Source organism: Poecilia reticulata, linkage group LG9 (assembly GCF_000633615.1).
Source record: "Poecilia reticulata strain Guanapo linkage group LG9, Guppy_female_1.0+MT, whole genome shotgun sequence".
In the NCBI taxonomy this organism is placed as follows: domain Eukaryota; kingdom Metazoa; phylum Chordata; class Actinopteri; order Cyprinodontiformes; family Poeciliidae; genus Poecilia; species Poecilia reticulata.
Window position 1 is genome coordinate 1917011 of NC_024339.1, and position 13644 is coordinate 1930654.

Consider the following 13644-nt stretch of genomic DNA (forward strand, 5'->3'; position numbering starts at 1 on the left):
ATGGCATGTTAAGTAGAAATATCCTCCTAAATTTTCTCAAAACCCTCCTCCATTTTCTTATTATGAGTCCACCATGAATTGTCTACGGTCCTCCAACTTTCCAACTTTCATTTTTTGTATTTCTAAAAATGTTGTTCCCTTAGCAATCTCAGAAAAGTTAATGTTTCCGTCTGATCAGGATCTGCATGATGAGGCAACTGAAAATGCATGGAGTCCCGCTGGTCTCTGGTCAAAGAGACTGAACCACAACGAATCTCAGCTTACAATAAAAAAAAATAACAAAACATAACACGGTTTGGAGAACATTAGCTTAGAGTCATTCGGCCTTAGATTGTAAAGTGCTGGCTAAAGCTGCAGTAAAACAAGATGGGCAGGGAGCGAACATGTGCGGCTCTCCTGTCTCGCATGACGTGACTGCTGCTAGCATGACTTTTAATTGGCGCTTTGCCAGTTAACTTGATTATTTGTGAGCGGAGACGGCTCCTCCAGCTGTGTTTTAGCACGCCGTTTGGTCTCACTGCTCCTCATTAAATCGTACCTTTGCATGAATTTCACGGATTCCGTCTCCTTGCCAGGGAGCGGATCACAACGCGCTGCGTGACTGTACTGTGAGGAGGTTCTTGAAAAACAACTTGAACAAATCTGAGCGGGGGAAGAATCTGAATCCTACACCCACTTTTTCTTTCCTGGAGTATTTTACTGCCATTAAAAATCGAATTCCTTGAAGGACCTGCTTTCCCTATCATTATTAGCTACTGTTTGAGGAATTTGTCCCTTGAGGTGTGATTTAGGGGAAAGCAAGAGTGAAGAAAAAACAGATTCCTTCATTCCAGTTGGAAATAATGAAGTGCTTTCCAGCTGCTCGAGTCATCTCATAAATAAAACAGTCTGTGTTGTTTGTAATGACAACATTTTGTTCAGCTCTGTACTAACAACATCACTCATGTAGGAAATGGCTTTCTACGTTCAGCTTCCAACCTCTCTGAGTTCATGCTGTGTGATTAAACCTACCATATGTCACCTAACTTATGATTTGAGAGCAGCTTCACATCGTGCTCAAGTTAATTGTCTCTGTCATGATATTGATGCAGCTCCTGAGATGAATATTTCTCTCTATACTGAAGACTAGCAGCTTTGTCTGCCATGTGAAACGGCAGCAGCAGCAGCAGTGTGTCGGTTCTGATTACTGAGGGGTGTTTTTTCTACTCTCATACAAGGTTTTCAATCTTAGGTCTTGTACAAACGTAGTCGGAATGTCTCTACCGCATCTTTTATAAATATATCATACACATGTTACGGATTTCAGAAAAGTTTCAATCCACATAAACTCGCACAAATCCGCCACTCAGTGCTGTTTTAAACATGCCGAGCACATAGGAGGCACTGTTGCGCAAAGCCAAAACCTATATCAGCCAATCAGATTGCTTCAAAACAATCACAATTTCCTCTTAGGAATTCAACATAGTGCTAGAAGGTTCATTCCCGTGGACAGACACAGAGGTTGAACTCATTTTAAATAGTTTATTAGAATATAAAGTTAATGAAATGAAACAAGACAATGATTATTGGGATTCACGTGATAGGGCAAGTATGTGGTTATATTGGCGCAGTGTAATGCACGGGGCCCTAAAGCTCCTTTTTTTCCATGTACACACACAAACACAAATATGGAGTTTTCTCACATATCCTCTTTAGTCTGAGTTTTTTTATATATAAATAAGCATTTCTAATGATATTAAAGTGAGTTTTTTTGTGTGGGTGAAATGCCAAAACTCATAAAAATGTTTCAGTTTTCCCATACATCCAGCTACATGTGTACAAAGCCTTCGCTGAAACACAATATGACTGAACTGTGTGGAAGCATATTCTATCATATTTCGAATTTGCCATAAATTGAAAGCCCTGCTGGAAGTCCGTGTATATAACGTCTGACCAATCAGGTGCATGTGTGCTGTGTTGAATCATTTGTACCCTAATTTTAGTTAACCACACAGAGGCACATTCAGCCATTTTGACCCTCTGGAATCCCTTCTGTGCTATTGCCATTGATCTTCACCACCTGCTTAATTTTGGACATACTTTCAGTTTATTGTTGCTGAAATTAGTATACGCTTGCATAAATCAAATAAGTTCGAAAACATAAATGTGTTGAAGCTCTCTGGTGTCATTTTCTTTTTCTTTTGCTCATTTAGCTGACCATGCGGAAATTAAACATTTTCAACATGTTCGTATTTATCTTCAGGTCTGCAACCCGTTATGCGTGTTCTCTTTGTTTTCCTTGGCAGGAAGTGATGTCAGTGGAAGAGGAGTCCACTTCCTGTTACTGCCTGATGGATTCAAGCAGCTGCCACCTGCTGCTGGACCAGCCAGGCTCGTACGCGCTGGTGGGCGAGCCGCTGACGCAGGCGGCCGTGAAGAGGCTGAAGCTGGCCGTGTTTGGAAGCGTGGAGGCGGGCGCCCTGAACTACAGCCTGCGGGTGTACTGTGTGGACGACACGCCGCACGCCTTCCAGGTGGGGATGGAACGCCAGCATCACTTTGTGCTGCTGAACCAACAAAGACTGAATTGGAGACAGAATTTGGAAGTTAGATTTGTTTCGTTGTAGCTTTTCATGGCTGTGGTTGGGTTGCGTTTCTCTTAATAATTAAACTCTGTTGTTGAAGCAAACAGCTATTGTTAACTAGTGGCTGAAAACTGGAGCTTTTCTGCTTTTTTTTTTCCTCCATAAAGCAGACTTAGCAAACTCTGAACAGAAGAAAGATACTCTGAGTAAAACTACTCGGCTCTGTGATAGTCGGGGTTTTCACGTTTCAGGACAAGGTAGCTCAACTCTGAGTCCAGTTAGCTTGAGCCCCGCCTTCAAGACGAAGCTCCTCCTCTGAACTGCAGCTTCCTAGCTCCCGCTGCACAGAACACCCCTGCTACTCCCTCACTCAGCTCCTTCAGACTAGCCAGCAGCAATTGGCAAACACCTGGTGCACATCTGCTGAGATGTGTACCAGCTACTTCTCAGAGCAACGCTGGTAAAAACGTTGTTAAAGAGTTGATAGAGGAGCCATGTTGGGATGACTTCCTTAAGGCGAAGTTTCAGAAAGAGCAGAGGTTTTTAACGAGACAGAGATCCAAATTCAGTTTGCCAAATTGAAATTGGATCTCTATATATAGCATTTTTATGACACCTGAAGTTACCATAGTTACTTGATTATGCTATAAAATGGCACTGCATGCCTGGAATACACATAATACTGCCCCTTTAATTAATTAGATGTGGTTGCATTAAATTACAGGACTTTCACTGGAAATCAATTTTTTTTTGTGTGTTTTTCATCCAAGAATGGTTAACTCATCTGAGACAAATGAGAAGCTGCAGCCTTTCTTCAAATAAGCCATCAGAGCTTTGCTTTATTTCCGGAGTCTTTGTCAAAAGCAGAAGGATGCACAGATGCACTCGAACGACCTGGAGAGGCTCAGCCTACATTCAGAGGGCACACCTTGTGCGGTTGTTGGCTTGTTTCTGCGAGGCAGCAGGGGCCGCAGAGAGCGACGCCATGTGAGCCACGGCAGATTCATTACCTCGGCGAAACAAGACGGCTGCGTTGTGAGGACTCTGTTGTGATGCTCTGCATATGCTTGTAATAGTCTGACGCCACAGTCTTTCAAATGTTAATCTTTTCTCTTTTTTTACCTTGATGGACTGGCTCCTCCTTTAGCAAGCAACCATACATGCCTTTTGAGAAATGAGGTGTTGTGAACGAACCTAAGGGAAATCAGACTCCACCCCTGGCTCCCCTGAGAGGAGGTTAGGTGATCAGGGACGAGCCGGTGGCTGACTCCCGGCCGCCCCTGTGTGGCGTTGCAGGAAGTTGGTAGCAGCTGGCTTTAAGACGCGCCCCGGGTTGGCTTTATGGGTCGGCAGCCTGCCGAGCAGATGCCAGACGTTTTGCGCGTCCCTCGGGCTTTCCTTCCTGTTAACGGCGCGTCTCAGTTGTGTGTTTTCCAGAGCTGCAGGACAAAATCAGCCACAGAAGAGATTCAGAACACATTTGTGGAAGTGCGACAGTTCACCATGTCACTGCTTTAGTTTTTTCATACTTTAGTTAATTTTTAGGTGCAGAATTCCAAAAGGTCAAAGGATTGTATTGTGATTCTGATTCTTGGGCAATCAATCAACAGAAGATACCATTTTCATAAAATGGATTCCCATCCTTGTTGAACAACTGAGTTTTCTCCCAACTTTTGCTGTTGTCATTTTGCAGACTGTGGAGGACAGTAATTTGACAGTTAAACTGCTTCTGTGGGGAAAAAAATCTATTTCACATCAATTTGAAAGGCTAATAAATAGATTCATAACACAAAAAAAGGATATTATATCTCTAATTTAAATATGTCTTAATTAGGTTTATAAACACACAATATAGTTCCAATTAGTTATACTTTGTCCCCATTAATTGCAGTTTTTATTTACTTCATTTAAAAATGTTTTCTCAATTTCAGTTTTTATTTATTTATTTTAGTTGACTATAAAAACCTTGATTCAGTGCACATTTTCAAAAATTATATATTTTTTTCTTGCATAATGACGAATTTAAGCTAAGTTTTTTTTAACGTACCAAGCAGCATTAATCAGAAGTTTTTGATTTCTTAACAAATTACATCCCAACCGCTTGAAACAAGACACTGGGTCCCCAAGGGGCCGTTTCACAGAAACTGGTTTGTGAGGATGACTTGGATGCAAATTGCCAAGTCGAACCATTTCCCAAATGACTTAAACTGGCAGTTTGCAGAAAAACTTCCACTGGCCTTTGTCTGCGCTCATGCATGGAGCGCGAGCCTGCCTTCTCTAATGAGGCGCTTTTAAAGTGCCAAAATTAACAGTAAGTTGCTGCTTGACTGTTTCAAATTTAAATTAATTAAAAGGCCTTGCCAGCTGGAATATAATGCATTATATTAGATTAATTAGTGTTAGATTTTGTACAGCTTTACACATTTAAAATAAATTTAATATATCTCAAATTAAAGTTTATATATATATATATATATATATATATATAATTTCATTATGGCTGAGACCAAAGCATCAGACTGAAGACTTTTATCATCCAGTTTTTGGTAGAAAAAGAGAGAAAAGAGAAAAATGGTATATCATGAAAATGGAAATTATTGAGATTTTTTTAATTATTATTTATTATGCCATACATTGATTTATTGCAACAAGCAAAGTTGGAAATGTCCAACCTGTGGATTAATAACGGAGGATATGGAGCCGATCTCCTCCAGCGGACAGACCAACGCAGCCCCCAGTAATTGTGTTGACATTTAAGAGCCACACTGCAAAATTAATTATAAAATCATATTTGTGCCTATTGTGAGATCTCATTTGTGAAAATCAAAACAAACAAAAAAAAAAACATGAATCCTAAACCGGCAATATTGCTGAAAACATTTTAAAAGGGAAAGCTGTTACTGCCGTTTTGCTGATTTTTCTCCTATAAGCCCGTGTTTATTGGGCTAAATTTGACACATTTTCTTGAATGAATAATGTATGAAGCTCCCAGCATGGGTTTGCTTTGGTCCACCGCAGAAAAGGCTGATCTAGGAAAGCTCGAATAAAATCCTTCACTTATTATGACACAGACATCTATGAATTGGTCCCAGATCACAGGCTGCTATTGGAAGTGTTGGGCAGCTCAAGATTTTTTCTTTTTCTTCATACTACGGAGACTCACCTCGATACAGAAAATGAGCTCAAGGCTGTTTGAAGGTCAAATTTATTTTTCTAGCTCAGAGGTGGGCAACTCCAGGCCTGGAGGGCCGGTCTCCTGCAACTTCTAGGTGCATCTCAACTTCAGCACACCTGAGTCAAATAATGAGGTCGTTAGCAGGACTCTGGAGAACCTGACTGCACTGAGGAGGTGATTCAGCTGTTGGATCCAGGTGTGTTCTACCAGGGAGACATCTAAGAGTTGCAGGACACCGGCCCTCGAAGACCAGGGTTGCCCATCCCTGCTCTAGCTCTTGAAAGCACGTGGGACCATGTCTACAGTAGTGAAAAGTGAATGGAGGCGTACACACGAGTCACATGAGATTGACCAAACTACATATCTAGAAATGTTTACTAGCCACAGAACCAGATCAGGTTTCTGCTGGTGTTTAAACAGGTTTGACTCTTGTTGCTGCTTCACTTTCTGCATCTTCGAAGGCAGCAGTATCTGACCCTGTTAAAACAAAAAATAAATGTAAAAAAATGTTGCTTGTTTGATAAGCTTAAACTCTGATCAATGAGTCAGACAGATGTATGAATCTCCGTAGAGAGGGAATATTATGTGAAAACTTTCCATCATGTTATGATGTTATTTCTTCATCGAAAACATACCTGGAGTGTTGCCTTTAGTCTTTGATGCCTGGATGAGAAATCCTTCAATCTCCAAGGCAACCATTCCTCCCCTGCCACTCCCCCACTCGGCTCCTTCAGACTAGACAGAAGCAATTAGCAAACACCTGGTGGAACTGCACATCTGCTGAGCTCATTACTTGTGATGACTTTCAGAGTTTCTGAAAGTGCAGGTGTTTTAAAGAGACAGAGGCCCAATTTCAAGGTGTTGTCGGCCAACCATTAAATGCTAAAGCTAAAGCTAGCATCTGCTATCACAAACTAAAGGGTGATTTTAAATTTTTTTAGGGAATTTGAATTAAAGCCTAAAATACTGGAATTAATCAAGAGTTTTTCTAAAACACTTTTTGTGAATAATCATGGATTTGAAATCTTTCCAAATCTCATTAAAATCTCATCACCCTGCTGTAAACTCAGTATCGAGCGCTCTCTCTCGTCTTGTGAGCTCAGTATAGATGTAGACCTTCAGAAAAGATGGAAAGTTGCATTTTGCTTTCTACGGCAATCTATCTAAATTACGATGTAAACTTAAAATGTGCTACTTGGGAGCAAAAACCAAACGAAATGGAGGAAACTACGTCTGTGTTCTCACTGCGCTCCTTCAGCAGTTGTGGTCAGGCAGGCAGGCAGGCAGGCAGGCGGATGAAAAAACTTTGATGCCGGTAACACTGAGCAGCGATGACGGATGAATACCTGCGAGTCACAATCAAAGTGCTCTTTCATCATCTCAAATTCAATTTGGGGGAGGGGGAGGTGGATACCTTCTACTACGCTTCCACTCCTCCCCCCACACACACTCCCAGAAAACAAACCAATCACCCCGGCGTTGCTGTGGAGTTCCAGTCTGTCATGTTGCCGCCGTAAATGGGACGCTAATGAGGGAGCGCAACTTGTAGGATTTGTTTGGCGGAGACTGGGATGTCACTTTATGGCGGCCTGCTTCTGTGTTAATATTTGCTGTGAGTCAATTAGCGGATGTGACAGACGAAAGGATTAGCAACAGGTGTCAGTGCTGATATGCAAAGGAAGTGTACCTTCAAAAGGGAAAGAGGATTCTGGGTTTTCTGATAGACTCCAGTTTCTTTAGTTTAGCCAGTCACAGCTTCCTCTCTGTTTCCTTCCTGTTTTCCTCTAGTTGTTATTTCCTCTTCCTTTCATTTTCAGTTTCATTTCCTCGCTCTCCTCTCTTTTCTCATTTCTCTCGTTGCGTCCTCTCATCCTCAGGGAGTGGTGGCCGCCGAGACGTCCAGAGGGGGTCAGCTGCTCGAGGAGCCAAAGACGTTGCCTTTCAGAGCGAACACCTTCAGCCTCCAGGTGTCGATCCAGGACGTCCCCCAGTTCCTGTGGAGCATCAAGCCCTTTACCACATGTCAGGTAACCCACCGCCGAGGCGTCTGTGTCACTCCGGAGGCAAACGGCTCATCTGCACGTTGTTTTCGCCGGATTCACTCCTGGGTTCACTGGTGTGTCAAACAGTGTGAGCAGCTCTTGCTTTTCCATCAGTGAAGTCGGGAGATTCCAGTGGACTCTAAACCTGTGAGCTGTTCTCTGGGCCTCTGCAGCACAGTAACACGCTCCGGTCCCTCCGTGGTCACACTCCTGTCCTCCAGGGCCGGCATCCTGTAACCTTCACATGGGTCCTTTGTCCTATAATGTGGAATTAAATGTCTAAACTGCCTCACTAGCATGGAGTCACGCTCTATGGAGCCCTGATAATGAGCTGATATTGGAGCCAGGTGTGCTGAGGCACAGAGAGACTCTGACCGTTGCAGGAGACCGTCCCCGTCAGACTCTAGGTTGAGAGAGCTGGACTACGTTACGTTATGTCCGCTACATAAATCCTACGTATGCCATTTGTTCTACTGTGTGGTGCTGTTCCCTTGGTTTCAACATTTTGATATTATTAGGGATGAAACGATTAATCAGATGAACCGCGATGAATTCATTTTTTTTAACAAAAAAGGGAAGGGGAGTCTGTACTTGATTTGTTTGCTTAGATTTTTATTCATATTTTATTTTGAATTTTCTGCCTATTTTGTGTTTTTATTATTAGTTTTTACCAAAATTAATCTAATCTTTTGTTATATCATTTATTTGCTTGTTTCATAATTGGATAGTGTATTATGTTTATATGGTGTAAAGCACTTTGAACTGCCTCGTTGATAAAACGTTCTACGCTAATAAACTTGACTTCCTAAACGTCCTGACGGCTCACACACACATCCTGTATGAAGAAACATAACATCCTCCATCCATCCTGCATCTTGGAGCGGAACAAGCCCAAAAGAATCACGTTGAAACGTCGTCGGTTGAAGCTCTGGGTGTTTTCGGTCAGAAAGCTTGTTTTGCTCCTGAACGCAGGTTGACACACAGCAGCTCACACAACCACAGCTTTAGCTCGTCAACAAAGAGCGCGCAGCATTCTGACTCGTTTCATTCTTCCTGTTCTTTCAAACAGTTTGTGTTTCTAATGTCAGACTCGTCGTCTTTCCGTTTCCCTCCTGCAGAGAGCGTGAACATAAGACGTGATTAATCGCGTTCAGTTTGCCTGCAGGAGCATTAAGATGCGAACTGAGGTGGAAGGAGCGCGGTCTGTTGAATGCTCTGCTGTGCTTTTTGTTGCAGCTCAGATACTCCCCCTCTTCTCCCCTCCAACTCCTCCCTGTATGTTTGTGTTGCTTTAAGATCTGAAGACAGAGTGAAACACCCGCCACCTTATTTACGGACGCCCGGGAAACGTCAGGCGCGCCGAGCGAGCCGCTTTACGTGGAGCAGGTGCAGAATAACGGCCGTCGTAGATCAAGTCAGCTTTTTAGTGTCAGGCAGCGTCCCAGGTTTCCACGCCTGCAGCCTTTCTTCCTGATCCGCTGCTGCATTATCAGCTGCAGAGCTGCAGCAGGCCGCATGGTTCCCGGTGCTCACAAAGTTCGTCACCTTCAGCGTCTAGGTGTGGCTGAGATCAACATGATTGACTTGTTTTTTTATTCATCCTACCAAGTCTGGTTAGCCTTAATACTACGCTGTTTATTGTTGGGGTTTATGTGATAAATCAGCACATAACAGTGAAAAGGAGGGAAACTGTTACATGGTTTTAAATTTTTTCCAACACAAAAAAATTCTAAAGTGTGTGGTAGGTCTTTGTGCTGTTACTACAACCAACAGTGAGCTGCAAGACTCCTGTTGTCAGTTTCTACAAGCTTTCTACGAACAGAGTTCTGACATTAGAGCTGAGCGATCTTTTCCAGCTGATTTTCAGTTCTTTTGTTAGTTGTCTTTTATTATATTTTGACCAGAAACAGATTCCATTGGGACTGCAAAGGATTTGACTCTTAGAATATAGTGAGATTTGGGTTTTTTTGTTGGTTTTTTTTTTTTCATTTTTTTTTTTTCATTTTGTATCTTTTTGAATCATGGAGTTTAACTGGAATTTCTATTTCACAGCAGCACTACACAGTGCCAGATTGTAGACATTTGAATATAAGTGAATAAAATGAGTGCAAAAACACTGCATGTTCTTAAAATTTACAGGTTCTGTGCTATTCTAACACACAATTACAACTATTTTTTATTTGAACACTAAAAACCCGTCAAACTAAAAACGTAAAAGAGTCTAAATTTAAAAAATACTCCCAAAATCCAATTTTTCAACTCTAACATGTTCCAGTTAAAATGTTCACTGGATATGAACTGGATGTCCAGGACTGCTGGACCTTTCTCTTCCTGAAGCTCTCTGTTTTTCCAAATCATGAAAACCACTTCCTGTGTGTGTCTTCAGCCATTTCCTCACAACAGGACGTCAGACGCTGGGCGGGCGGAGACTTCAGAGCCAGAATTTCACCTGCCGACCAGGAGCTTCTTGTGAAACAAACCTGTCGTTTCTTTTCGAGCCGACGACAATAATGTTCCCTCCGCTTTTGTTTCTCAGGAATTCTCCTTCCCTCAAGTGTGGTGCAGCAACCAGCAGCCCCTGCACTGTGCCTTCCAGCTGGAGAGATACAGCCCCGCCGCCGCCCAGCTCTCCTGCAAAATCAGCGTGCGACAGGTCAAAGGTCACGAGCAGATCCTGCAGGTCTACACGGCCGTGGCCGAGGTGAGGCAGCGCAGCTTCTCCACTCTACCTTTGTGTAACCTTCCAGGAGAACGAGGTGGTGGAGGTGAGAGAAGGAGGGGCCAGCTCTCCAGAGCATGCTCTGTGTGTATTAATAGAGCGACCAGGACGCTCCCGCCTTCCTCTCTCCGCAGATTTATGTCGAGCCTCCGCTGTTCTCCCCGCCGTACACACAGGGTAACTGTGTGTTTTGTAACCTTTATTTGCCCAGGGAGACGTGTGTTCCTGCAAATAGCCTTCTGTGCATTCACACACGCTCGCACACACACCGCCGTCAGCGGCTGAGCAGCACCAGTGGAGCGGCGAGGAGCTGCGCCTCCTCACTCAAGAGCACCTTGACGGCGGTCGGGCTGTCGAGGCCCGTCCTCCCTCCAGGCCGCACGCCGCCGTAATAAAACACAAAGCCATGGACAGGAGAAATGTTATTTACAATTACTGTTTACACTTGGATTTAATTCCTCCCCGGTGATTAGCCGAGCTCCGTAAAAGCGGCGGTTTACAGGCGCCGCGTCGAGACTTCCCGGTTATGATTCACCTCTAAGGTTCGCCTCCAAGAAACTTCACTCCGTTACAACGAGAGAGAAAAAAACACAAACGGACGTGTGTTTTTGTCCACCACTCTTATGCAAATATTAGAAAGTTTGGTGCATGAAGATCAACAGCTGGAGGGAGTAATTATCCAGTCAGGTCCAATTAAAGCCAACTGGAAGCAGAGGACGCCTTGAGTGTGCATAATTAATAGAGCTACAGTCATGAAAACATGGTGACTGGCTTTTAGTCCCCCGATGTGAGGAATGCAACGCAGTTTACCCACAAGAACTGCTCAACATGTCAATACCTCCCACTGCCAGCAGGGGGGGACATTTTGCTAACCAAGTAGAACCGCTTTAACCACAACAAATTTAAAAGAGTCTGCATGTTGTGACAGAACCAGAGCCAATGTAGGTGGAAGAAATAAACTCAGAAATGTTGAGATTCATCTAATAAAAGTCAAAATATTTTTACTTTTCAAACTCAGAAAATTTCTTGTTTTTTCTAGAAAACTTCTGCATTTTCTCTTCTGCTCACCGTAGCCCTAATATGCCATTATAGCATGTTTTACTGTTTTACTACAGATAAAAGAATGACTTCAGCACTCAGCAAAATGTCTGGTAGTTTTGTTTTACCATAAAACAATGCAAAAAAAAAAAAGGTGTACAGATAGAATGCATACACACACCTTCTGGTCAGCGATCCTACACTGATTGATGACCAAATGGTTTCCGTCACTGTAACACGTCTTACAGAACACTGCTGTCAGCAGCGTAAGCACTGCAGCTTCATGCATATCTGGGGTTTTATTTTCTGCACACTTGATGTTTTAAAACATCATTAATTGGAATTTTCTACTTCTCCCCTTAACCCCTTCTGTGGAATATTTAGACATTTTAAAGTACTACTCCAAGACCAAGTCTGTAGGGGAAACACAACATCCAGATATCTAATGATTGAATTAATTTCTCTTTATTTGTAGCTCATAATCTAGTCTAAGCAACTCAAAGTTCTTCACAATGTCCAGTCATTTGCTCATTGATGGTGGTGAGCTACAATGTAGCTACAGTCTGACAGAAGCAGGGTTGCCATGCCACCATAAAAAAACCACCATTAAAAAAAAAATAAAGACAATAATCATATAAAGTGTAACATAGCTTTTATTGACACTTGGTAATGGTCAAGGTTCCAAATATGTTTCAAATCTAGTTTCTGAGACTGAGCAGAGAGCCTGTCCTGGCTCTGGGAGGGAAACTGTCCGTTCGCTGAACTTCCAGCAGCTGAGTGACGTTCTACTGTCGCCGGCAAGGCACCAACGTCTGACAGCGTCGCCTTCCAGCCGCCGGCCTGACTGGAGCGGCTGCTTGCTGCGACGCTCCCACCGTAACGACTCCTCCGCCTGTCAGTATCTCCGGCGGCGCACGTCAACACGTCCCAGGTCCGTCACAGCTCTGTCCACATTAATCCCACCGCAGGCCGAGTCGGGAGGACATTCCAGCAAAGCAGCAACAAAGAAACAGGCCTAACACAGGATCCGCCTGGCTTCCAGAAACTTCCAGCTCATGATTTATACATTTCACAGCAAGCGAAAGTTGGGTTTTCTCGTAGAAAAGAAGTCAAACTGCTTTCTAGAGTTGCTGGCAAGTCAGCAATGCAGTCTTGTTGTTCTAGTTGGAGAGTTTCCTCCTCCTCCTCTTTCTTCTTCTTCTTCTTCTTCTTCTTCTTCTTCCCCCTAGAGGTTACGTTTATGAAGAAAACAAAATGCTACCATCTGTTTGTCTCGTGTGAGAGTGTTTCTGCAAACTAGATGTTCCTGCTAAATGTTTCACAGCCATGAAGTTCTGTTTTCCTTCAACCAGCGGCTTACACCAAGAGAAAGCCGTCCAACTGGGAATTCAGCTGACTCCCACTTCCTTTACAGAGTTTTTTTTTTTTATTATTTTATCCACACTATTCACTTTAGCCTTTTAATGATTTATTTCAACTGGTATTGTTTTTAAAGTGGAACACTTAAACAACATCCACCTCACAAGAATTTTAGAAACAACAACTGTCTGTAAATGCTGGGAAAGTTCAGGTTAACAGCGGACCCCCAAACGCTCCCCTCAAAAAAATGACTATTTAAGAGTTCAAACATCAAATCTACTTTAATATACATCAACACACAGAGTGGAGCTGCCGCAGCAAATGATATCTTCAGTCTTCTGCTGTGTTAAGTAGTGTTGCATCCAGGAAGTTCAGCTTTCATTTCAGTTCTAAAATATTCCTATTGAATATTTTAGAAAAATCCTTGAATAGGCTAATTTTTCATGAATAATTTGGAGTGAAGTTACAAAGGTGAATCCTGAATACTGAACCCTGAAAAGCTGAGGGTTCACTGCACTGAACAAAAGCCCCTTTAACATGACAACTTAATAAACATAATATATTTTCTTTTAAACTTTATTTGATTACCGTACTTGTAAGCAATTAAATCAAGTTTTTTTTTTATGTTGGATCACCTGTTTTCATTTTTCAGGAAAATGTGTTGTATTTCCTGATTCAACAAAATATGTAGGACATTTTCTGCAAATTGCACAAACTATTTCAATCATTATTCACCAACAGTTTTCT

General features: G+C 42.7%; 1 protein-coding gene across 1 annotated transcript in view; it reads left to right on the forward strand.

The window, feature by feature from the left end:
* The window catches only part of unc5db (unc-5 netrin receptor Db), a 227829-nt gene that overhangs the window by 210507 nt on the left and 3678 nt on the right, over window positions 1–13644 (forward strand). The window contains exons 12-14 of the mRNA XM_017306901.1: window positions 2286–2513; window positions 7617–7766; window positions 10318–10482. Coding sequence (XP_017162390.1) covers window positions 2286–2513; window positions 7617–7766; window positions 10318–10482 — 543 coding nt within the window. The remainder of the gene's footprint in view (window positions 1–2285; window positions 2514–7616; window positions 7767–10317; window positions 10483–13644) is intronic.